The sequence below is a fragment of the Aphelocoma coerulescens genome, chromosome 5 (assembly GCF_041296385.1).
Source record: "Aphelocoma coerulescens isolate FSJ_1873_10779 chromosome 5, UR_Acoe_1.0, whole genome shotgun sequence".
Lineage (NCBI taxonomy): Eukaryota > Metazoa > Chordata > Aves > Passeriformes > Corvidae > Aphelocoma > Aphelocoma coerulescens.
The window spans coordinates 31,345,783-31,372,933 of NC_091019.1; the positions used below are offsets into that span (position 1 = coordinate 31,345,783).

A 27,151-nucleotide genomic window follows, 5' to 3' on the forward strand; every position below is an offset into this window, starting at 1 on the left:
CTTCTCCACTTCCTGTTTGGGCTCAGTTAGGAGCTCCTTGCTCATCCACACAGGCCTCCCACCACCTGTACTTTACTTTCTACTTCTCAGGATGAACCTCTACTTAGGCCTTTCATGCAGAGACAAAGGTAACTCCCCCCAAAAAAACTCTTCAGTAGAAGTTAGTCAACTCAAACAAATTTGAACTTTGCAGTGAATACTTTTCCAAACAATGAAAAAAAAAAAGCTCCATTTCAATCATATTGGTAAGAAATCAACTCCAAAATAACAATACACAACACTGTTCATGAAGTGTTTCCTTTCTGAATATCCTATATATTTTTCCTGGTAATTTTCATTGTGCCAGCTGGTGTTTCAGTATACTTTCATTTTTCGTGCCTTAATTATACCTTATGGGTGCTTTTGAAACAGGCTTTGACTGACTCTTTAAAGGAACACAAAAAGTATTTTTTAGGAGAAAGGTAATTCTACAAAAATCAGTTGAAGCTCTTCTGCGAGGAAATAAGGCAGCTACTTAAATGCCTTAAGAAAGGAATCTTACTCATTAAATGTTGAATAAAAAACAGTGCTTATGCTTCCAAGAGCTTTAATTGATGGCTTTAAAATAAAGCAGTAAAGACAAGATGAACGAGGATCCATGCAACTTTTATTTTAATAATTAGACAAACACAGGAAAATTTGCAATAATCTATCAAAACCGTATCTTATCAAGAACCAGAAAGGTGTTTAAAAAACATTCACATTCAATTCAGGTTATGTACAAACCAGTGTCTGTAAAAAAGAAAATGGCAAATGCTTTGAGTGTAAAAGAATTCCATTCTAGTTCATGTGTCAACATTTCCAATGACCAAGTTACCACTGAGATGCAATCACAGTGCAGACATGTTCCACAATCTATTAAACTTGTTTCAACAGCATTGTCAAAAGTAATTATTTAAATAAAACATTTTGATAAGTTTTGCTGAACAGTACCATCCATCCAACATTTACTTCTGCATATTTACTCCTTGACTGTACTAATGGCAGAAGAGTTGTCATCTACAGGTCCAGAGTACATGAATCTATATCTCCATAGGTACAGATATATATCTATATATCCAAGAAGCACCAGTCTCCTATGCCTGAAATAGCCCGTGTCTGCTTTGTACATTGAGATCAGCCATTTTTACTGGAGCACAGCCCTTGATTTTTTTGGCTCAAAGAAGTCATCATCTACCCATCCAGAACCATCCTGAATGTGCTGCAGTATCACATGCTTACACCTTCAGGATACAGCTCACACAGATGACATTTGAATTTGAGTGTGACCATAATAGCCATACACAGATACGACAGTATCCTAAGCCTTTGCTGTAAGACCACCTTCCAGGGATCTCTCTTTCTTTGCCCTGGATTAAATCCCCCAACAGATGGGGGAAAGAAAAAAAAAAAAAGAAAAAAAAAAAGAAAAAAAAAAGAGACAAATGGAAGTGCCTAGATTTTAGGAAAGTAGTAATTTGTTATTATGTTTTCATATTTATATATAGAATTGAAGCTTAGTCAAAGAAGAAGACCTATTGATATAAGTTGAATGGGCAGAGAAAGCTACTGTGATAGCCAGTTTCAAAGTATGAACACTGAAACAGCCACACAACAGTTACCAGTCAATCTGCCTGAGCACAGAAGAGATGAATCTACTTTGGGTTACACAATAGTTCTTTCAGAACTACAGTCTAATGTGCTGTCATTAACATACTAATTTAGTAATAATGGGAACTCTCTCAAAAACACAGACTACTTACGAGAAATCTTTCAGTTACAACAATCTAACCAAGGTGAATCACAACCTCAAATTAGATCGGTGTTTCAAGACAAAGGAGAGAAAGTGACACAACCTTCACACTTGTGTAGTAACAACCCAAATGCAAACAAAAACTATTGGCAACTAAACCTTATTTGGACCTACTTTCTGAGATAATCCTTAGATGCAAGATATCATTTGAAATACAAGCTACTATGACTTGGCCTGAGAGGGCAAATTAGAAAATTTCATCTGGTTTTTGAAGGTGTACTTAAGACCTGGTAATAAGCAGTGTACTTTTAACATATAGTTGCCTATAAAAGCAGTTTCCCTTCTGAATTTGAGATTCAAACACAAACTTGAACAGTTTCTGTGAAAAACAGTTTCTCCATCACTGTAACGCTACACCAGCTCAGAAATTAAAACTTCAGAATAACAGAAGCAGCTCTGGGAAGTGGAAGACTGACAATTTAGTGTTTGAAGGTTCTGAGCTCTTCTTTAGGTTGTACATCTAATGCCCATCCAGGTATGTGAAAAGGCTTTTGTACATTTATATAGATTCTAAAGCAAGTCTTAATGGAGCTAATGCTCCCCTGATGCATATTGAAGCCAAAAAAGAAATAAGAGAGATGGCTTCTGCATTTAAGTAACAACCCTTAACTGAGAGCCAGCTCAGATACACAAATGCTAGCAAAGCCAACTCTTAGCAAACCTGTTCTATACAATGAAACTACAGCTGGGATGCCCAATAAAACACATGGGGAAATTTTCTTAGATATAATGCTCAGGAAAGGGACAAGTTACAATGGTATATAAACAACTCAAAGTCTTGTTAAAAAAAACTCCAAACACAAAAACCAACCAAAAAATGACGACAAAAATCCCAAAAATCCCTCACCAATTAACCTGTTTTAAGTCAGACTTCATTGCAACAAAATATGGAACAATAATTTAAGCTAGAAAGCACAAACAAGTTTGACTTGAAAAGTCACTGCAAGCAATTTTGATATAGTTAGTTAATTAATGTTATCCACAATGAATCAGCCCACAAATGAGATGAATAAAAGTACTTTAGATGACACAAGACAATGTATGTTATGAAAATGTAAATGCTAACACTACAGTTAACAAGCCATACTGGAAAAGACATACATTACTAAGGACAATCAAAGAAAGCCTTTCTTGGTTTTAAAGCAGATTTATACATCACAGCCTTTTTTCTTGGTTGGTGAGCATCTCTGATGTTTCAGTCCTTTGAATCCATTAGGCACTGAAACAAAACCCCAGGAAAAAAAAGGTAAAAGGAGCTAGTGTCAGGATTTTGACAGCTGCTCTACTTGGCAAGGACTCCAGTATCAAGATGCAAGTGTAACAGAATGCCCATCCACTCCCTATGGCTCCCAAGAAAAAACATTACTTGTACACAGTAAGAATTTATGGCAAAACCAACTTCATCTCATCCATCTCATTTCCAAGCAATTATTCATAAATGAGTTCTTTCAAATAAAGAAGAAATCAGAGGTTAGCAGTTTTAATGTTCAAATAGATTCTTCTTGTAAGAAGTTCAAAATCTCCTATCTTCTTTTCAGTGATATTGAACAGTCCTTCATTTTGCCAATCACCAGTTCCTCATGAGAGGTAATTAAAATGAAGAGGGTCACAAATTTTGCTCCTTGGTGACACTAAGCAATCTCTCACCTAACTTAAGTATCCTCACCAATAAAGACACTGCACAAAAAAAAATCCTTGCCAGCCTGAGGTGTTAGATGGCTGAGTGACCAATACTCAGGTCAACAGAACTCTAAACCATATTTTTCATGACCAAGAATTTCAGTGATGCATTAGAAGAGCTCCTAATAGCACTTTGATCTCTAGATCTGGCAAGCTAAACTCCATCTGGGATTGCTGCAAACTCCTACTTATTTCGTAAGAATGCCAACAGAAGGAACATCCACCAGTGATGCAGTCCGTGCTGTGTTGTTAGTGACTATTTTCAAACGCAGGGTTTGAAATGGTGTTCTAGCAAAATGATTTGCAAGAGCACAAAGAGTAAGTCCCGAAATTGCTTTTTCATGCAGTTTATTAACCTTTTAGAATGTAAGATCCAAATTAGGACCTTATGATCCTCTACTGCCAAATAATTCAGTCCAAGTCTAAGCAGCTACATAAACTGGAGCAGGTGTACAGAAGGTGCACTCCATGCTTGAAAATACAAAGTACTGAAACCGAGAAGAGGCTCTAGTTCCAGTGCGGAAAAAAAAAACCAAAGAAAAAAGCTTTTAAATTTACTAAACCAAACACACTCAGGCACGGAGGCTATGAAGTCATGGAGCACTCTTAGAGTGACAGTACTTTCTCCCTTTGTCCAATTGCTACAAAGTCCTTTCCTGTTACACAGTTGGGACTCCACTGTTAAAAAATCACTGTTGAATAAGTCCAGATTGGGCTTGCTCTCTTCAAGCGGTTACAGGGACAGGTTCCATGTGATTTGTCAGGTTCCTTTGTTAATATCAAGGAAGTCCTGAGCACCCTTAGTGCTGTGAAAACAATCAGCCTGTGATAAGAGATCACATTGCTGGTGGAAGCATTAGCAATTTTCACACAGGCGGTCCTTACCAGAGATACGCATACCAGATTACCTCTGCTATAACAGCACCTGGCTTAGACTGGCCATCAGGAAGAAGCCACTTTTACACAGGAAAATTCATATGGTGCCCAGTGCAGCAGTTGTCTCAGGAAAAAAAGCAAACCAAAAACCACCATCGGAGGAAGTTGTAATGATTCAGGCTTGGAATCTTGAGTATTTAACGTCAGTCTCGCTTGAGAACTGAGGGAAAACCATTTTTCCTCCTCCCAGATTTGCTACAAATATCCATTCCAGCATCATGTCTGCTAGATATAAAATTGATGGAATGCTAGCTGGTCCATAAAGGGTTGCACCAAGTTATCTGTAGCAAAGTAAAAAACTAGCCCAAAGGTTATGGAGATTGGAAGAGCTGGTAAGGCCTTCTTAAAGATGGCAAGAAGCAGAAGTGTAAGGCACAGACCCTGAGGGGAAGGAAAAAAAACAAAACACAAAAAACATAGGGAGAAATTAGGGAACTCTGACAAGCAAAAGATTATATTTTATATATACATATATAAAAAAAATATTAATTCTACAGGTTATGTTTTATGTCTTCCTAAACTAAAGACTTAAGCGACAGATGTACAGCCAATGAAAATCACAGCTAAGGTCCTCACCAGCTTTCAGTCTGGCCCCCCAATTAACAAAATCAAAGACAAAATGCAGCAGCTACAACTTTCTCCCTGATGAACATTAGAAATTATCCCTATTATAATTTTACATTGTACTCACAATTAATATGGCTACAAAACATGCTAAAGTTGTATTCCAGTCCCCACTTGCTGTTGCAGAGGCTTTGCCAACAAGGACACTGTAGAAAATGAAGTCTCCTAAACCGAGCTTTACTCCTCCTGCAAGGTGAACATATGGCAGCATTAACTATCAGTCTACTAATATTGCACATCAGTAATTATCAAAGAATAATTACATTTACATTAACTATTAACAAAACTTGCTAAAAATAACATTTAATTTTCAAAATTAGTACCACTCCTGAATCAAGCAATAACCTCCTGTGAAACAAGATGGCTTAGAAATACTATACTACTCAATTAATTTACCCTTTAATTAGAATTTGCTTATGCTCCTATTTTCCTGGACATATATATGCAGTATATACAAACTGAGATATCTGTAATTTTATTTGTGGAGGAGTGTCCACTTTTGGATGTCTTGTCATATTCAACAGAATACGGAAGAGCAATTCCTTTAAACTGGCTGAGGGAGGGGAAAAAATAAATTCCCTACAGATGATATTTCATTTGCCAGTTAGAAACCTATACATTGCAAAATATTCCACTGCCTTCCCAATTTTCCTACCAAATTCTTATGAAGGTGGTTCTTAAAAGCACTTGTGTTTAAGTACAGAGCATATCACAGAGGCAAAAACTCAACATACTTAGTCCAAAATGTGAGGATTAGGAAAATTCATTATCTCTTATTCTTTTAAATAGTAATTACCATCTTAGTGACAACTCTGGAAGCACAATACTCAGTTATTTCTGCAACTACGGTAAGATTTTCTGAATGCCAGTTCACTTTCTGAGCTTTTAGTCCAAGATGTTAACTAAGAAAGGCCAACATCAGGTGACCAGCTGTTTTTATTTGGCCTATTGATTACTTTCCCACCTCACTACAGTCCAGCCCAACGTTCACTTTGGAGTTCCAAGAGGAACTAAGAACATCAAAACATAAGTGGATGCCTGGTTAATCATTGGGCGGGGAGGGGGAAAGGAAAAAGAAAATAAGGGAGAAAATGCATAAAAGAAAAAAGGCAACCCTACTCTCTCTCGACAGGCCTCCAATAAATGCCTAGAACAGTGTGTTCATTAAAAGCTCTTAAGCACTAAAACACCCTTTCACTGCTGAAACAGACCTTGGATGCTCCAAACTTCTAGTAAACTAATGCTGGCTGACAAGTCTGACTGGATCATTGCTACTCACTGCAAGAATACAGGAGGGAGAAAAATTATTAGCCTGGCCAGACAAGAGTTTTAGTTAAAAAGTTAACTAACTAAAATAGCCACCTTGCTAAAATTTTTGAATCATAATGTTATTTTTTTAAGCTTTGGAAATGAAAAACGATTTGCAGCATGCTGAATTTGGACTTATTGAGACAAAGTAAATTTTAAAACTGTTCTTAAAGTAGAAATCTCTGTAGTTTTAAACAGAGGAGCACCTGATAATCAGAGGAAGTAGCTGCATCTGCTAAAATATGGCAGTTTCACATGGGGAGAGCAGTTTATTAGACAGGCACACCCTAATTTATTTAGAGTTTTGCAAATTTAATAGCAACTTAAACTCCAACTGGAAACCATGAGTCTGTTAAAACAGGTATCTGAATATTGATATCATACACTCTAGATGCTGGAAAATTGATATCATACACTCTAGCTAGATGCTGGAAAAAACTAAGCAAGCCCATTGCATTCTGCATTCATTCCAGTCTCCAATCAGGTTTTAAACATTGCTTCCTACCAAGTGGATTACAGTAGTTTAATCTTGAGGCAAAACCACCTGGTAGTGACTGCATTTACAGGACCTAAAATCCAGAAGAGGTGATACACAGCAGAACACTGCATGAAAAAGACAAAGGCTAATGCAACTGACTGTGTAATTGTCCGAAAACAGATTGTGCAACAAAAGTTTTGAGTCTGTGTATCAAACTAAAGAACATTTTGGCCAGTATTACTCGCTCCTGCAACAAAACGAAATGCTACTGAAAAGCAACATTATTCCTATGATGCATATCAGTATTGATCTTGAGCAAGAGCATCTCTTCAGCTTGCTATTAGCTCACAGAATCCTGTATCTGTGCACTCAGGATGCCTGACTGACTACCTTCAGATTAAATAAGCTTTTCAGACACAGTAGTCCATACTCACGTTCTTCAGGGTCTTCACTTGTTTGAGAGTTACTGGGTAGAGCCTGAACAGCAGCACGTGATTCAGGTGTTGATTCAATGGGTCCTATTCTGTTGTCCCTTTGTTGCTGCCATTCCTGACTAAAGCCACCATCATCTGCTTCAGCATCTTCATTCTGGGTCTGGCTTGCCGGAGCTCAAAGGAAGAAAGGCATTTAAGACTCCTCCAAAAATGTGCCTTCTAAAACTTAAAAGTCTCTCCACATACAAGATCATAGAAGAGCAAGATAAAAAGAGGTATTCCATAATACTTAGCAACATCTAACGCTAGAAGACATCCTCGCAATCACAAGACATCCTCACTTAGGATTTTAGTATTTACTTTAACAATCAGGAGTCAATGTACACTCTGCAGTCACAGCATCTACATGTTGCACTCAAGTCCTAATATTCAGGAGTACATCCACATGGAAGTGGAAGTTCTGTGGTGACCTAACAAAGATCACAATTTAAGGAATAAACTCTCATCTAATATTTAATTAGCTTCTTTAGTCAACATTGACAGCTTAATTTTTCAGTAAAATAGAAAACTTACTGAAAGTTACATATACATGGACGCTTTCCAGCGTGTTAAATTCAGAAACTGCACTCTGCTTTAGTAACACATATCAATAAACAAACTCCAAGTTTTAAACACTATCTGCATAGCCAAAAGGGCTAGGCATATTTCTGTCTAATACAAATATAAATGAGTTGGTATTATACTATGTCATCCCAATTTGACAAGCAGTTGAGCTCACTAAATAGTTTTATACTGTCATTTCAACACCAACATCCCAGATCCCAGAAACATGAATGCATGAATATTAACTGCACAATGAGTAAACATTTTTTCAAGTCTTGACAGATTCATCATTCTTAATTAGGCCTCTATGCTTTCACTTTTCTACAGCACCCAGGACTCTTAAAAAACTGAAAGACAAGTATCCATAAAGATGTATTCCAATAAAGTGACAAAGGTTTGTCAAAGCAAAACTCACCCTGCTTATTGTAGGTGGAGTTTTTGGATTTCCGTTGGGCTTCTGGATCTTCCTCAGCCATGTTCACAAGCCATATCATTGTTGCTATCAAAAAAATCCAAACCACAACAGCATAGCTAATTGTATCCTCAGATGTATGCAATTCTGAGATAGTGTTAGCATCAATCCATTATTTCTCATTTTTCATAGGATTTTTTGATACAACTATCTTTTCCAACAGGCAATTTTACCCTCATTAAAACACAGTAATATCTGGAACACAGCCAGTACCAGCTACAACACATTTACAGAAACTGGTGAATAAAATGTTATTCCTACCAGATTTCGAAAAAAAAAAAAAGGCAACATCTGTTCCCAGACAAATTACTTCTACATATGAGGCTTGCTCTGAAAATCAACAATTTCTTTACTTATTTTCATTAATCAGTTCCTTTATCTGCAAGTAAAAAGGTCTCTTAACACTGTTACAGAGCTATGTCAATTCAGAGGGAGTATCTGCATCAAAGTTAATTGTTTTCTGCCTCCACCATCACAAAAAATTCTCCAATCTGGAGGTAACCAAATGTTGTTACAAGTAAAAGGTGTATTTTAATTCAAGGTCTCAGTGTTAACCTCTCCTCTCACAAAAGAGAATAACAGGCAGCTATGCCATGTTTTACTGATAATTGTGCAAGAGTGATAGATAAAGAGCCAGTGACAGATAAAGAATGCCCTCCCCTTTCTCCACTGTAAGCTTTCCCTGAAGTGGCTGGTTTGCAGCACACTTCCTGCTTCCAAATACAGGCCCGTCTGGAGCACCAGTAGCATAATGACTTACGATTAGCCTCTTTTACTGTTATCCACATGACTACAACTACCAACATGGAACTACAGAAACAGTGGAATTATGTACTAATTGATACACAGGTCACAACTGCAAGTTTAATTCAATAGGTTATTTTTCATAACTGCTTATCAAAAATCAAAAAAGCAGCATATCAAAAAGGACAAGCTCTTGAGAAAACAGTCACACAAACCTTTTTCTAGCAATTTCTCACATTCCTTATACTAAGACACAGGTTATTTAAGGACCGAAAGCTGGAAAATATTTTCTGAAAACAAGTGCTCCCTTTGAACAGGCTTAATTCATAGCCTAAGGACATACTATTTTGTCCAAAACAAGGTCTGTTACCATTCTTCCTGTTTGTCTTTTGGAACACAACATGCTGGTTTTTATTTTGAAATGTCCAGTCAGATGATGTTCCACATTTCTGAGTCAACAGTGAAATGAAAACTGAGGCCCAAGTGAACAGATCAAGCATTCCAGCTAAAAAGCATCTTATTAAAACCCAGAAAAATGAGAAAATTTCTTCAGATGAGTGGGTGACTGCAAGCTTGAAGAATTTAACAAAACGTACTTACAGGAGTAAATAAGTGCTGGAAAGAGAGTTTCATTTCTCTCTTGAGCTGTTTCAACTAGCATACGAAGAGGACCTTTAGGACACAGGACAGCAACCAAATCTGAAAGGAAGAGTGAACAGATCTTCCATCCCTGCAGACATAGTTAAGTTTTTTTCTATAACACTTGGAGAGACTTGTAGCAAGAAAATGCATCCTGAACACAGACTTCAAAGACAGCCTTTGGCCACAATTCAGTATCCTACAGGAATGCTTATTAAAATTCTCAGTTGTGCAACCTATTTTACATATCACTATAATATGCATACAAATTTTAAAACATAATATTCCTCGCTTAAGATATTACGCAACTACAAATGTATCTGTGCCTATATGTTGACCTGTGAATAATTCAAGAAAGCTACTCTCCAACTAACATCTTGGAAATACCCAAGCTTACTTTCTATTAGGAAAGCTTTCCTTTAACCTAAGTTTAATGGTAAAAGACAACAGGTGAGGCTTACTTAATTCCTATGAAGCAGGTGTATCTGGGTAGAGAGCTCTAACACTGCTACTACTTCCACACTTGTCCACTCAGCAGATGTCTTTAAATGAATTTGAAACTAAATCTAACACTGAAAGGAACAGCTGACTTGTCAGGAGCTGTGTGTTGCTCAGAGGAGGCCTTCTGCACCTGAGCCAAATGCCCTGGAACCACTGCTGATTCCACTCAAGTAAAGAATTCTTGGTGTGGGGTCACAGGCTTTGAAAACTTACATCCCCTTCACTCAGAGCAACTACATCATGGTCTTGGAAGTTGATCTCAAGAGTAATTTTGCTCTGCTATCAGTGAATAAAGGCTGAATGCTCAGAGCAATCAGATTTGTTCCAGTTGTATGAAGGGTGGAAATGGGGCATGGGGACGGGAAGATTTTCTTAATGTGCTTTGTGATCCATGAGCATACACACAAGGGACAATTTTCCTCCTCCTGAAGAAATAGAACACTTAAGGAGTACACTGACATATCAGAGCTAATCAAATCTTATTAACCCCTGCACTTATATCTGGACAGATTCTCAGTCGTTATCATGATCAGTGACTTTGAGAGTACACATTCAGCACACCTACATGCTTCCAAAAAAATTCAACTTAAGAGCACACCTTCACTTAGCTGTAATGTTTTAATTGTGTCTAAGTAACTGAATTTTAGTCTTTTAGTCTGGAAATTAAATCAGTATTTAGGATACAGTGATCTTCTTACCAAGTACTCAGTGCCCCCTAAAGCTTTATGGAAAAACTACATCTAGGTTTCTGTCAGCCATCATTCTGGAAAAGAGCAGTATACAACTACAATGAATTAAAAAAAAAAAAAAAAAGCCAAGGAAACAGATCTTACAACTATATACTTCTAAATATAAAAAGACTTTGAGCAACACAAACTGCTCTTAATCCTTCTTTCCTTCTTTCTCACTATATTATTACCAGGCATGGATCAGATTGTTGTTTCTATGTCCACAAATTTGAGCAAGTCATAGGTTGGGCGGATCTGTATTTGTATGGGACTGTACAGAAACAACAAGCTCCTAAATTCTGAATGTAAAAGAGTTTCCAAATATTCTTGGGGAAAATGGGAAGCTGAAAGTTCTCCACCTTAACAAAAAAGATCAAAATGGGTCTCTCTCATCTTCTCCTCTCTTGAATTACTTCAGTTCTCCTCCCCAGAGAATCTAGAGAGTCCAGGAAACAAGAAGGAAGATGGGATCATACAGTAACACAAAGCCCTCAGCTGCAGGGAACTGATCTCAGTTTAGGATCATGATCTTATTTATGAAGTCTGTAATCACCTTATTTGCTGCTTTGGATGATACCCACACACACACTTTTTTTTTAAAGGTCTAGTCAGACAAGTGGAAAAGTCAGGGAATAAAAGAAATTCCACCACAGGACCTGTGACTGTGCCTTGCTCCCAGACTTACCATACACTGAAATGACAGCCAGGATAAGCCATGCAGTCCACTCAGGAAGATACTTAATGAACACCAAGGCCATGAGAGCACTTATCATAATGAGATATGCCTGCTGGAGCCGAAGAGGACCCTTCCAATGGATACAAATCATTCCCACAACACCAAAGTTCCAGATCATGAGTGCCACCGTAATGTAGTCCATGGCAACATTATATGTCTTAAAAACCTCGCTAAAAAAAAAGGAAAATAATATAGACTGCATTTGCTTGAAACAATGGAAACAAATAACAGATGAAAACATCAGAATAGCTTTTAAAAAATTTCATATTCAATGTACTGGCATAAATGTAAAAATTCTTTCTCCAATTAGTACTTAACTATTCTTCACAATGGGATTAATTTTGCCCGTGTTTGCTTCACAACAACTCTTCTCCTCTTCTGAAAATTTTCCTTAATGTTCTATTTCCTTCTTAATCAAAGCAAGGGAAAGGCCATTACTGCAAAATCAGTCATTTTGATTATACTCAGAACTTCTAAAAATCAGGATAATCAGAACTTGTGAAGTTATAATGAATCTTTAAAGGCACACAAAGATCTCTCTCTACTTACATGCTGCCTGTGGAATGATTTGCTAACTTCAAATATAACACATTTATTCCATTATTCCACACACACACTGAAGTAAAAAGCTTTATTTTTGGATGAACCATGTCTCTGTCACACCAAATACTATGAACTAATTAAGACCCTCAATAAGCAAAACCAAAATAGACAAATGTCATCACCAAGTCAAGGTGATTTCCTGCTGACTCAGGGAAGAAATGGTTTTGATGGCTTTTTGCAGAATCTGCTGCTACCAACTCATCAAGCCACTAAGAACCCTATCATTGGCATAATACTTTCCTCCAGGAAATTTGTCTTCTGCAGCTGTCAGTTGACCTTTGAGATGTACAGTGTTAACAGGATGTCCCTTACTGTCATCGTGTACAATTGGCCTACAAACCCCCTCACTCTCTGAGCCTCTGGCAAAAGGAAGCCAGCACTGCTGTGAAGCAGGAAGGACAGATAAAGGAATTGCCTTGTACTTCAAAAGCCATTGTTAGGGTTAGAGCAACTACTGACCACAAAAAGCATCACAGATCACTTTTAGCAAAAATCTGTGATTGAAGGGAAGACCACATTCTCCTTCCAGACACCAAATTAAACAAGCTTTTTCAAAGAGAAGCGTTTGTCATCAACTGGCATAGGAACATACGGAGTATAATAATTTAATGACATAACTCTAGTTACAAACCCTGAGGAGGCTGCTCATTTTAGACAACACTGAGTATTTTGGCTGAATTTTCTTGATGTCTGGACAAGGGCATGCTTCCAAATTTGAGAAGAAAAGCACTGATTATATTTTGGTGAGATAGTAGATTCTTTTCAGCTGACTCTTTTCCACAACGCCCATGCAAAGAGCCTTTGCATATACAGCTAACAATCAAAGCCATGATGTAAATAACTGCCCCTGAGTCATATGTCAATGAAAAATTAAGTTATCAGAAGACACGCCAGCAGAACAAGCTCCTCTGTGCAAGATATGCTTATTCTGATAAGCAAGATGTGCTTATTCTGGTGATGCATGTGATGGACAGCTTCTGTACCTAATCAGAGGCACTATAAACCCATAAATCACACTCTCTCTAATGTGTACTCTATCAGCCTACATAAAACTAAAAATTTTATTGCAATAGCTTAATCACTATCATTCCTCTTAAGATTCAAGGCCTTGCTCTAAAATAAATACATACATAAATACATGTAAAATAGCATATTAATGCTTTAGTTCACTTACCCCAGATAGATGAATGAGAAAAAGAAAAGCAGCAAAAGAGAAGAAATGATAAGCCAACCATGGATCACCTGGAGAAGAAGAGAACAATACAGATGTTTTTAGACTTATTTTAAATTTAGTGTCTATTAAAAATGCTTCTAAGGTTATTTTTCCTTTTGTTTAAAGCAAGAAAATTATTTTTAAAAATCTCTCTCTTTGGTTGTTGCTACATTCATGTTTACTCCATGCACACTGGTGTATTTCACTTTACACTTAAGAATTTTAAGTGCTTTGTGGACTTTCAGTAGATGTTCTTTAGCTCTACTGAAAACAACTGCTTGAATATTTTTAGACCATTTTGATACCAGTGGCATTATAACATAGCAGAATCATCCAGCATGAACACAGATGGAAAACATGATTCACTTTTGTGCTGCTCTGATTTCAAATAATTTTCAGAATGCAGTTACAGAATTAAATGCTGGAACCCAGAAAAACCTTCAGTGCTTATCTGTTGAAATGCCATCAATGAATGACTATATAAGGGTTTCTATATTCTCTATCAGCCATCTATAGACATAATCCCTAATTTTGATATGAGAGCAAACATACATGCCCAACAATTTAATAAGAAACCCTGTTGAGTGTTGTATTCAGCAGGGACACTTAAAGATTTAAACCTGGGAATGACAAGCACTTAAGACTTTATGCTGACAGAAGTGCGCTCTTGTAGTACTTACACAAAATGAAAAAACCCAAACTGAAGACCCCGTTAACTCCAGTAATCTCTTAACATCTCTTAACTGAGAATGAACATGCATTTGTCCAAGTCCCAGCACAGAATCTCTTATACAAAACCTGACCCAGTATTGCAAGTACACAACCTGTCAGAAGCAATCATCAAGGAATCAAAGCTACATAAGGAATCCTGCTTTGTACAGACACACTCAGTGGAAAATTAACTGGCTAAATTAGCTATATACATATACCAGATCAAAGTATTCAGAAACTGTTAAAAAACTGTTATCTCTTTGTCCTCTTCTTAAAGATGTGTAGTAAAATGCATCTTATGCTATAGTTCTTAGAATATTTAGCAAAAGTTAACTTAAAATTAAAGTCCATATGCAGACAGAGTAAAGGAATCACACTTATGTTATGCAACCAGGACTTTCTGGCAAATTAAGAATCCAGCCATTACAGTTAGTAATTTAGCACATTGAGTCTAATGCTAAATTTTTCATAGGAATTTTTTAAATTCTCAGCCATTTTTGAAACATTCATTCTCCTCCTTCACGCTGTCTCTCAAAAGAGGTTCAAATTTAACTTTCAACCTAATAAAACCTGTAATTTAACTTACGAATCTAAGAGATTGGCTTTTGCTTGGATGTTCTCAAAAAGACTTAAGAAATCCCCACATGTAATAAGCACGGTACCTATAAAGATGCTGCAGGAAATTGCCAAAGTATCTGTCTTGATACGTCAAATTGTCACCACTCACAGAAAGTGGGAGAACAAACTGTTCCAAAGGTGAATATTGGTAGGTATTGATTGAAACAGAACCAAATTTTCCAACAACTTGTAAAGCTACTAAGTAGGGACCTAACAAGAGTAACTTTATTCCTCTGTAAAATTACTTGACACTATTTTAAGAAAACAGCAAAGAAAGCTATCTCCTGACTTCTACCTGTAGTTCTTCTATTTGTAATATAAGCTCTTAAACTCTTATCACTTAAAAAATAGTAAATGCTAACAGCGTCAAACACCAAGGCCGTAGAACAGCAAACTTCTACATACACCTTGCATAACTACTGTCAGCAGAACTAGAGGAGGTACTTTCAAGAGTTCACCTAAGATGGCATTTTACACACAGATGTTTGCTTTATTCTCAGTATGTACCTCATTTACTATAGCATTTTCCAGATCATCAGTCTCTTTTCTTACAAGTGACTTTTCCAACGTACTTCTTGTAAGTTTTGCTCACTCTTTAACTAGCAGGTTACCACTACAGGTTTTTTGCCTTCTCATTAAAGAATTTTCATTCTTCATTTAACAACAGCTTCAACACAAACTGATTGCTGGTACAAGTTTGGCTTTACAACTTCAATAAAAATTAAGGATGGATTGCAGGATGCAGAGAATTAAAATGAGCTACAGCAGTCAGATTTTGGTTAGGCAGACTGAAACAATGAAGAATGCAGAGAATGATAAATTAAAAAGAAAAAGCTAATCAAATACAATCCCCTTCAAAGATGCTGTTTCTGGTTAAATTGAGGAGCTAGAATCAGGATCATGCTTAACATATCATGTGCAGGACAACCACAGGAAACTAACAATAAAGAAGCTGAAATAGTATTTCCTTTCTTCAAAAGAGTTTTCAGATAAAAATCTTGTGAAGATAAGCAAATTATCGCTACTGGATGAAGACCTAATGTTCTTTCATAATAAATTTCATTCCCCGTAATCTAGACTGCAATCTACATATAGAACATGTGCATGTAAAATAGAACTCAATGGACAGGTAGCTACACTTCACAGCATTCTGATACATCAGCATAGAACTATTCTGTTAGGAGATCTAAAAATAAGTTAATTATTTAGTGTAATTAGCATAAAATATAACCACAGGACATTTCTGGTATCTAATAATTCTAATTTTTAGTAGAAAAACTATTTTTGTAAAGAAAATGTGCCATGCCTTAAAAGATCAAGAAGGAAACCAGAAATGTAAAATGCTTAGTAAAAACTAGGTGATGCCTTGAGCATCTGAGGAGAATCAACTGGCTACTAAGGAATCCAGCTACAGCACAGTAGTTGTTTGGCTTCATTAGAATGAAGAGAACTGCCAGTTTAATAACACGTTGTCAGTTCAGATGTAACACCACACTATGATAAAAGTGAAGGTCCATTCTTTAAAAATCAGTATCCCACAATGTATGTAGATTCAGGCAAAAATAATTTCCCCAGTCACTCCACAGATAATTTATAAAGGGGTTTCACCCACAGACATGAAGACCAAAACCATTGTTTCCTCTTGAAAACAAAATGAACTGAAGCAATCCTCTGAATCCCACTACTTATTTTACAACTGTGAAACAGATTAAAGGTTCTGGCTGCATACTGAGAAGTTTTATTAGGCTAAGCCTTGTCAAATGATTATTAAGACCAAAACAAACAAGGAATTTTCATGGACAACTCCTCCCATGCAGGTGACATTGCAATTAATTATGCTAAGCCTGGACTTGCTTAGATGACATCATTACATGACTGAAGCCTTCCACAAAGAGCCTTAGAGTCTCTGTGTTTGCCGTAAGAATACTGCCTGGTCTGTACAGCCATGCACACACCACACTGATGGGAGACATCTGTACCGGGGACAGGGTGGGAGAGGGGAGCCCTCAAAGTACGACCAAGTCTGTCCTTTGTGTTTCTTGACCACAGAAAGATTTCAGTGCATGAACATTTCAAAAGAATAGAAAGCAATGTCACCCTATTTCTAACTGACAGAACAGATGGCAGCAATAGCACTGGGCCTTTTGCCCTGCTTTGTGTCAAACGAACAGAAGCCACAAAATTGAAACAGTGAATTAAATCACCAATTCTGCTACTTTTGCTCACTCATCCTTGATAAGCCTTCATTTTGTTCCATTCTCTAAATCATCTGTACTAACAAATAAAGCCAGCAAAGCTACTCACCTTGTAGCACCTGTACTTGTAAAGCACAACCAGAAGGATGGTCATGACAATGATAACGCTGATCATGATGGCTGCGTTAAGAATAGAATTCAGGGCTCTCTGTCCTACTGTCTCTGTCTCTTCTGTGAAAGGAGTGTAGATGCTACAAAAACAAAAAGTCAACTGAAATGACACTGAATGCACAGATGTTTCTGGTATGTGAGGTCAACATCAAACAAAATTGCAGTAATCTTTCATTTCAGAGCTGTAGAAGCAACATCTATTTTCTACTAAGGCAAAACTTGAAAGGTGGCATAGTATCATACTAGGCAAATCTGAATTCCTTACAAGACCTGCATTTCCTACATTCTTAGATTATTACTGTTTTCTGCTTTGTAAAGCAGATAAAGCCTGCAACTGCCCACTGTTCAATACGGCTACTCCCATGCCATGTTTCACTGCCACTCTCCCATGCCACCACTCGTGCTTGCCAGTGCAGCTGGAGTTTCACTTATGGATTCACCATGAAAGGCTCCCTGGTGATTTTAACAAAACAACATACAGGCTCAACTCACTCTTTCCTAAAGAAAAACAACCTCCTGGGCCAACTACTTCACTGTGGGGTGGGAAGGCGAGGCAGGGAGAAAATACCATAAATAAAATCTCAAAAAAAAAAATTCTTTGATCAACAACTTCTAATGTTTTATTGAAACATTTTATGACATGCTTGTATTATACAAACATTTCAAAGCCAAACACACTTTGAATCATTTTGTCCAAATGTTTTCACAGTGGAACATTTAGACTGACTTTTAAGGTCCATTCCAACTCCTTAACATTCTGTGATTCTATGGCTTGCTGCAGTTTCTGACAGGCTCAGTGTTCTTCCTTTGCCCCCTTTCTCTCAAATCAGGTTTCACTTGAATTGGGGTTTTTTTTTGCAACATTAATATTTTACCAAAATCCAAAAAAATTCTACAGAGACATCTGCCAGGAAAGTTTCTATAACTTCACCAGAAGTGAACCTCTTGAAGTTATATTCCCCTTGCATTTGAATTTCTTTATCAAATAGCATGGCCAAACCAGAACATGGCATAAATGTTATTTCATTTACACTAATAGTTTTGTTCCTTTTTCAAAATGCTTGTATTCTTGCATAGTACACGTGAAATGGCTTTGGCTCACAACTGAGTTTATTTTATAAATACCACAGAGTATGATGAAATATTAAAATGAGGACTAGGATTTGAATTAAGCAGTAACAGCCAAGATACTATCCCCACTGGTCACCAGACAAACAACAAATATCAACAGTACCCCAAAGAGAAGAGTCTGGTTTCTGGAAGGAATAGAACAGAACTATCTTTGGACTGGAGAAGGGGAAAAGGGAGGCAAGAGGAAGTTCACTGCTTGAATCAGACTCCAGCAGAAATGGCAGTTTAAAGAAATTTATCTAAGTCCACTAGAAAGATAGGGAAAAATATTGATACATACAGCTGTCCATCCTTGCGTGTATAAAAGCTGACAGACTTGATAGTTGCAACAACGACCACCATGCAAAGTGTGACAGGCACAAACAGCATAATCACATGTTTTGCCCCATATTTCAGTGTTAGCTCTTCATCTTCTTCTTCATCTTGCTCCACCACTCGCTGAATGTTGTTTTGTGGCTGCCCATTAGTCTCAGACTCAGCATTGTCATTTCTTCTGCGCTCACTATTATCATGGCGACGTCTTTCACTGTTGTCATTCTGCAATACATAAAAACCAGTTTCCTCAGCAACTCTCCACAATCATGTGCTGGTACATTAAGCTAAAGATGACCCTGAGGAGGAAACATGTAAGATAGTATTTACTGCCAAGAACACTTGCTACAGCAGGGATTTGAACAGTAGTAATTAATTGCATCACAGTTATTAAAAGAATGGGAGCACAGGGTCACATTAGAAACATTTACATTAAAAACACCAATAGCCAAAAGTAGGCTGGTTGCATCTAAGAGCCTGTGTCACCTTTCCTTTAAACAGAATTTCAAAAGGTGAATAAAGGCATCTTTTTCCCTTGGTTCAAACTACAGTTGGTAAAAAGATGCATGACAGTGGAACGCCTGTAACTTGACAAGAATTAACTGTATCGACCCTTAAGAATAATGCCAAACAGACATTTATGATCCCCTCCCCATGAAAATGGCAAGAAAATGTCTACTTCCTTTACTATGTTACTGCCACTAGAGTACACTAAGTAGAATATATATTAAAATGGCCTTTCATGAGGTATTGTGTTCTCACATTTTTAGTAAGAATGACACAGAAATGGTGATCAAACTCAGGTAATTCTCAGTCTTTAGAGTGCTATTTGATCCCAAAGTTTTAGCGCAGTAAGTCAAGCATGCAGATTCTTTCTTCTTTCCCAAGGAACCTACTGCCACATCCTTTCACTGACATTGAAGGAATTCCACCACTCTTACCAACAAATATGGAAGAGCTTCCTGTCCTTCCTAATACTGAAACATGAAGGGTATAGTACATGAAACATCAAGGGTATAATTCAAACACCAAGACAGTGGTAAACTTCCAATGGAAGCAAAAGCACAAACTGGGATCACCTACAAGTAAATGGTCAGGCCTGCACTCCAGGCTCCTTGTGTCACAAATCTTTTGTACCCTCTTCAAGAAGCCCCAAGAGCAGGGAGCATTCACCTTTCATATGTTGTGTACACATACAGGGACACAATAAGTGAGTGTTCTACGCTTTATCTGTTCTGGACTACAAAAAAACAAAACCATTATCAGGCACTCTAAACAAGCACTAAAATGTGACAGTTCATACAAACCACAGTTTTTTTAGTGTGTTACCATGTCCAAAATCAGTGCTGTACTGTTCAAATTCTAGAGGTTTACTATAGGAGATAAAGCAACAATTTTGTGAGGAATCAAAAATCTTTATCTCATTTCTTCTGAATTACTTCATGCTAAATGAAGTAAATTGACTAAGTGCACTAAAGCAGCATTAGATTAAAATGTACAACAAACTGAAGGAAGATACCTTTTGCAATACCTTTAAAATATCACTCAGTTTCCATAAAATTGATCTGGACATAAGATAGGGCACTGAAAATAACATAATTTGTTTTTCCTTAAGTATTCTTACTTAGGTAGTTTGTTTCCTTAAATGTGCAATGTTAAAGTCTAATTACCTGATCTCACCAGCATTTCCAAACATAACTGCTGACTTGTACCTCATTATTCACTGCAGTTTTTCAATATAGCAATTTTAGAGATTCTTTCTACAGAATTTTCCCAGCCCCACCCTCAGAAAAGCGAAGACGTTAAGTACACACTCAGAAACTTAGTGGGGTTTTTAAAAGCACTTAAGTGATTAAGGAGCACAAGTCCCTGGACTTTAAACTGTAAATACTGACACTGCTATAACCCTGGTTGAAGCTTTACAACTTCCCCAACTCATGAAAAATTTGCTTTTACAAAGCAGTACAAAGTAACAATATGCACCAAATGCTCTGCCTATTTCTTCCATTTTTTTTGTGGTATCCTCAGGATCAAGCTCAGCAGGGTTTCAAGATCTGTCCTCTAAGAAAATCTGTTTCATTTTTCATTAAGGAAATGGAACGTAAGAGGAGAAAGAAAACCCAAACTAAAATAGTCTAAATTAAACAATTAAAACTAGGACACAACTAGATTTTTAGAGTTACAAGTTTTAACCTTAGTTTGAATTTAGTAACATTAACTTGAAATATGCCCTGAAAAAGATGGTGGGTTCAAAATTATTTCTTACTTAATGAAAGATTTATTATAAATCACTTGGCATCTTGCATAAAGTCCTCACATGCAATTATTGGAAGTCAGATAGAAATGGGAGTATGGGAGAATGCAAATAAAGAGATCATGTTTAATTAACCTGAAATGCTGGCTACAACTAAACCCATTTCTGTACAGATTACAGCAGAAATGTAACATTTTTCACTTGGATAGTAAAATACTTCATTTCTCTCAGTCTACAACAGGACAACAATAAACTTAACCATCTAAATAAACTACCTAAGATAATCATAAGTAACAGTATAGTGGAGATGAACAGAGCCTTGGAATGCTGCACAAGCAGAGCAGACTGAGTATTAAAGTTTCTGCACACTTGCTGAATGCGTTGCTTTTTCTCTGCTGTAATAACAGTCTTGCACAAGGGAGCACTTACCCCATCTCTGGAACAGAAATATACGAAATAAATTAAAAATCTACAGCTTCACAGAGAAGACACAAAAACAGCTAAAGGAAAAGCCTGATCAACTAAGAACACCACTACAAAAACCTGTATTATCAAACAAAAAGAGAAAAACTGCAAAAATTAGACCTACATGTGTTATTTTATTCCCTTCACTAGTAAGGAACAGAGACACCAAAAAAGACCTTTACATACTAAACCACAGTGCATGAAAATCAGATCAGCATCAAGAGTTACACGAGTTATTCTCTAATTTGCAGTTAAAGCTAGAAAATAAGTTGTCCTTTCAGGCTACTAAAGTGTAGCTAAACGTGACATGCGCGTGCCCCACTGCTTAAAAGAACAAAGTGCACTTATATCCTACCTGATCAGTATTAAACAGAGCAGAGGCCATGGACTCTTGCTGAAGTGGAAGCAAAGGAACAGACTCTTCACTTTCCTCAGACATAGTTAAAAGTGAAAACTCTGAAGCTAAAAAGTCAGTAACACCTGTTGTAACACCGTAAGCAAATGTAAGTTATGAACTACGCGCTTTCAGGTGAATAAACAATATCAGAAGCAAATGATAGTGTTTTTTCCCCCCTATCGGGAAAATAGTTAATAGCAAACCCAGACCAATGCTGCCCCTGAACCAAGAGATAAAGACCTAGCATATTTGATAAGAAGTTTTTAGTTATTAAATCCAGATTTATCCATCAGGAGCAGACCACCATTCCTGACAGTAGGCATGGACTTAATCAGTTCTCACATACACCACTGATGTTAAAAGGTCATTATGCAGTGGCAGATATTGAAGACTGGGCTGAACTCTTTGTGTGTGACTAGAAGAAGAGATGGCAAATTATAGCACTTAGTGATTTCACATGCTGACTGTTAGCTTCAGAAGCTAGTATACTTAAGCAGGAAAGGGTATGTACAAAAACAAAGTAGATGTGTAAAGGGGAGAAATATCATTACAACTTAGTATCAAAACTACAGTTACTTAATCATGGAAAGGAAAAGCGTAAGTGGCAATTATTCATCAGTACAGTCTGTCAGTGAGAAGAAAATAGAAGCCCTTGCTGGTAAGGAGCATCACCAAGTTATCTGTAAGGATGGTGAGCCCACAGTTTCTTGCTGAGCTCTGCCTTTTTAATCTGGCAGAAGTGTTCAATAAAAATTAATCTCTCACCTGTCCAAGATGAAAATAAACCTTTTTCATTCCCTCTGAAGTAAAAGGAGAAAGGATGCAGTAGGAACATTCCCACTTTTCTGTTTTAATTTTTCAAATGTTCTATATTTTTATTGATATAGCATGATGCTTATCTGAGGACTTTTCAAAATTCTATTTAAACTGCTGGATTGTATAGAAGAGTTGAAGCAGGAATCACAACATTCTCTTGAATTACTGCCACAGACATGGCTACAAGTGGCCCAGCCTCACAAGAGCATTTCTGTGTCACAAGGAAACCTGATATTCAAGAGCTATAGCAGGAACAAAGAACAGTGTGCCAAGTCTAAGAGCCTGAGCACCACACCCAAGTAGATCATCTAAACCTGATTTTACCAAAATACATATGGTACAATGGTGTAATTTTAGCAACAAGTATGCACTTAGGTCTTTCAAAGCACTCATATAAAATTTCACGTTTTGAGTTCCTCCTCCCCCAAAACCTCAAGAACCATGAGAGCACCTTGAGAATATTCACAAGACAAGACAGAGCTGTTCTTCCTGCATAGGAACAGTCCTCCAGCAATAGCAATATCAAAACCCAGGCTTCAAGCTCTACCTAGACTAAAATTAACTCTGTGACTGAGAAACCTGTGAACCAAGCAAACCACAGCCAGGCTAGATCAAGAGAGCTCACTAAATCCTGTAGATGTCAGTGTTTGATACCAGAGTGTTCTACCCCCTTTTTTTTTTTTTTTCATCCTTGATGGCTTGGTCACTCCAACACCACTTTAAACTGGGGGAAGTCTTATCTGTACATAAAAATTAGTTTCAAACATCAGATAGTTTTGCAGCATATTTCTTTTGGCACTGCTTATCACCACAACAGTTTAGAAAGATAAAATTAATCCCAACAAACTATTCATCCCCATTTAACTGCTACCAGGTAGTAAAATTGTTTGTTACATACGGTGTTGCTGAGGTGGGTATCAGGGAAGTTTTCTGTCAGCTGCCCATGCTGAAACTGGGGTAAATGCGCAGACAGCTCTGTCATTGGGACAGTCCTCTGGGAATCACTTATTTCCACTCCAAATGGACTTTTCCTCTTGGGATACTGAAAGGAAAGAAATGTGTAAAAAGCCTTTGTTCTTAACATGACCAGGTTCTCCCTCCCCTCCCTACTCCAATCTCTGGAGTTCACATAGACCAAAGACAATCATTTTGTATCTAACCATGATACCAGACTGTATCACATCTACTAAGAGGTCATAATAGGGATTTTCCAGCACAAAAATAAGAGCCTCTTAAGTGTTATCAAATTAGTTCGTCAGCTAGAAGTCAGACAGCAACAAACTAATAATTTAAGCAGTTCTCCATTTCTTTTTGTGCAATAAATGAGAAGCATTCCACACTTGCTCAGAGCACAACTTCCATGATTTTATCTCATCAGAGCACAATGGTTCCAGGTTGTTCTGTTTTGGATTGCTGATAAATTTAACAGTAATTTTCAAGGATGACTGAGTTACACTTGATTATTTAAAATCCAGACATATCCTTAACACTGTGATGCTGCAAGAGTATCACAGAGTACCTAAGTGCTACACAAGACAGTATTTCAGCTGAGCCTCAAGAACTAACATGCATTCAGTTCCCCGTGTGTACCGGCTATATCTACATAAACATGCCACATGTAACAGCTTTGTATGTTCTTCCATAAGCAATTCAGATAACAAAATTGTCCTACACTAACTGTGTGAACATGCTCCATAACAAGAGGGGATAAAGCAAGGTAGGGGTAAGAGGAAGTTTGACTGACCTAACTAAATATCAGGAAAGAACCCCATAATTTTAGAAGACAATGAGCAGGCCTAGATAAATAATAGGCTTAGTTACACAAAACATATATAATGAATACACCTCAAGGGTGGAGTGCCAGTCCATCCCAAATGGCTCTTACTCCTACCTTGTGCCAACTCCAGCACTTATCAGTCCCCCTGACAGTAAATTTTACTCAGTAAAATGGAAGAAAACAAATCCAGGAAAACAATAATATTTTTCTGCTGTTTTAGTATACTCAGCGAAGGTACTGAGGGATCAGTACGGAGGACATCACAAAACAAAGCCTCTCACTTTTGGCAGCAGCAAGACACAACTGTTGCAAGAGAGTATCTTACTTAGAGCGATAAGCCTATTTTCATAAACAGAACAGAAGCTGTTTCTCTATTTACAAATGAATATGTATCAAACAAGACTAGGGCACAGTGCTTACTAACTTCAGCAGCTAACTTAGTGAAGCTCACACTGAAGAGCCAATAGGAAGCAACACCAATTTAACAAGTCTAGTGGGGGCATACAAACTGTTTGGAAAAAGAAAGTGAATGTAGTATTCACTAGAATAGCTACCTTCCACTTTTGCTATTAAAAATAAGGCACATCTAATTTAAAATATAATTTAAATGTTAGATTAGATGAAAATAAATATGAATTACATTGCTCTTACTTTTAAAATTTTACTCTAATTCTTTGGTTGGGCTACAGAATAAAACCAATGTTGTTTCAAGGCTGCTATTGGTATTCTCAGTGGCAGGGCAACCACAATGGAAAAAAAGCTGAGAATTTTCATCCAGATGTGGACTATCAGAATGGGATTTTTCACATAGCAGCATGTCAAAATTCTAATTAAACTACTGGAGAGAAAACCAAAATGAAACACCAATCACAAAATCCTACTTTAGAGACTGGTAAAGAAAACCACCACAAACTCACCAAACAAAAAACCTTCAGCTACTGAGGAGCAGAGAGAACAAGAAGACAGGAAAGAGTAACTGAGGGAAGAGTTACACCAAAGTTTGAATGACAAACCTCAAAATTTATGATTTGTTAAAACAGTTTCTTTTGAAAACTCAAGAGCTCAGAAAACGGATTCAGGACATCTTCCCAAACAACTTTATTTAATATTTCTAAATAAATGGAATTTGTATTTGAATCATAACTATGAATGAATGAAACCTATAAATGAACTGTGCATAAACGGACATAAACTAAAACTTTGCTTGCTTTACCTGAAAAGGACTCACCAAGACATTTTTTTCTAATGAAGCTGTTAATGTTAAAATAGCCTGTCTAAAAAAGTTCCTCCTTTCTTCCTTTGGCTTTCCTAGGTCAGAACAACAGGAGTTACAACTGTCGCTGTCACGCGCTTACATTTAGCCTAATAAACAGAGGTGACACGCAAGTAAGCTCCTTGCAGAAGAGAAAGCAAAGCAAGTATCGATCAGACAAACGCGGCGCGGTTAACCCCTGCTTTCTCCCTCAAGTGAACAGCAAGAAGCAGCTGCCACCGCTTTGGGGGCACCCCCGCCGCCCTGCGGAGCCCGCCCTCAGCCCTGCCCCGGGCCGGAGTAACCTCGTCGTAGCCGAGGCACGGGGGTCCCAGCCCCTGGGAGGCCTCCGCAGCGCTGGGGTTGCGGGTGAGGCCCCGGCCCGACCCCGCTCGGTGTCACCGGCTGCCCAGGCCCAGCACAGCCACACCGAACCCAGCCCCGGTCTGAGCAGTGGGGGAGCGGTAGGGCCCCTCCCGGCCCGTGGGCGTGTGCCGCAGGGCTCGCCCAAACACCGGGCCCGGCCCGCCCCCGGTGGCGCAGCGCACCCAGCCCCCCACCGCCGCCCGGGCCGCCGGGCACCGCGCCCTCGCCCGCCCCGCCGGGGCTGCGCCGGCGTCCCCGCCGACAGACAGACCTGCCCGGCGCCCCTTGCCCGCGCTCCGCCGCCGGCTCCTCGCCGCCCGCAGCCCGGCCCCGCTCGCTTCCGGCCCGCGCCCCGCCCTCCGCCGCCACCTCACTTCCGACGGGCGATGCGGAGCGTCCCGGCCCGGGGCAGCCGCCGCACCGCACCCCTGCACCGGCTGGGGGCGGGACCTGCAGCCGGCCCCGGCAACCCCGGCGCGCAGGGGCACGAGGAAGCGCCTCGGAAGGAACAGGCCGAAAGCTTTGCCGTCAGCAAGTGCCTGAAACCAAAACGCGTCGGTGGGAATTGAAGAAAGGCACCGGTTAGGACACGTTGGCTGGATAGCAGAGTGAGCACTCGCTGAAACTCCAGCAACGAGGAATCGCGAAAAGGAAATCTAGCTTGACCTTTTTAACCTAGTACCAGATAAAGAGAGAGGTATTATGAGAAAATACACTTCTTGGCTGTTTTAAATGCAAGTCATATATGCCAGTAATCCTGTTTTAAGATGGTCCCACAAAAAAAGGCATTAAGAAAGTAACTTGAAGCAATATTTACGTTTCAAAATAAAGACAGTATTAGAAGTCAACATGGTATCTTTTCAAGAAGCCTCTAAGTACAGCTGTGACTGGTTAGTGGAAAAAACAAAATAACAAAGTCAATTCCAAATTTGAAACTTACCTTGCTATCCATAGTTGAAGGGTACCCACAATTCCTTTTTGAGTGCATAATCAATTGGGTTAGTAACTTATAGCAAATGCTATGAGACATATAACCACTCTGAATATAAAAAATGTAAAATCTGAGGGAACGTGTAATTCTGCATATTCAAAACAATGTTGTATTTCAGTATCTGACTATGCTACAGGAAGATCTATGGTAAAACTGAGACAGAAC

At 38.2% G+C, this 27,151-nt stretch overlaps 1 protein-coding gene across 6 annotated transcripts; it reads right to left on the bottom strand.

Moving 5' to 3' along the window:
* Nucleotides 1-629: 629 nt before the first annotated feature.
* Nucleotides 630-26,333, bottom strand: PSEN1 (presenilin 1). Of its 6 annotated transcripts, none has more exons than XM_069017491.1 (13): nt 26,267-26,323; nt 25,606-25,739; nt 23,499-23,642; nt 21,743-21,781; nt 18,637-18,893; nt 17,164-17,305; nt 13,492-13,559; nt 11,664-11,884; nt 9,711-9,809; nt 8,310-8,393; nt 7,292-7,465; nt 5,139-5,257; nt 630-4,828 (listed from the first exon to the last, which is right to left on the bottom strand). In XM_069017491.1, exons 3-13 carry the CDS (start codon nt 23,580-23,582, stop codon nt 4,673-4,675), a joined length of 1,443 nt encoding a protein of 480 aa, XP_068873592.1. In that variant the 5' UTR covers nt 23,583-23,642; nt 25,606-25,739; nt 26,267-26,323; the 3' UTR covers nt 630-4,672. The 6 variants fall into 6 exon arrangements, with proteins under 6 accessions (XP_068873592.1, XP_068873595.1, XP_068873593.1 ...); XM_069017494.1 differs by lacking the exon at nt 26,267-26,323 and adding an exon at nt 25,935-26,081 and having other exon boundaries at nt 25,606-25,685; XM_069017492.1 differs by lacking the exon at nt 25,606-25,739 and having other exon boundaries at nt 26,267-26,333.
* Nucleotides 26,334-27,151: the final 818 nt, after the last annotated feature.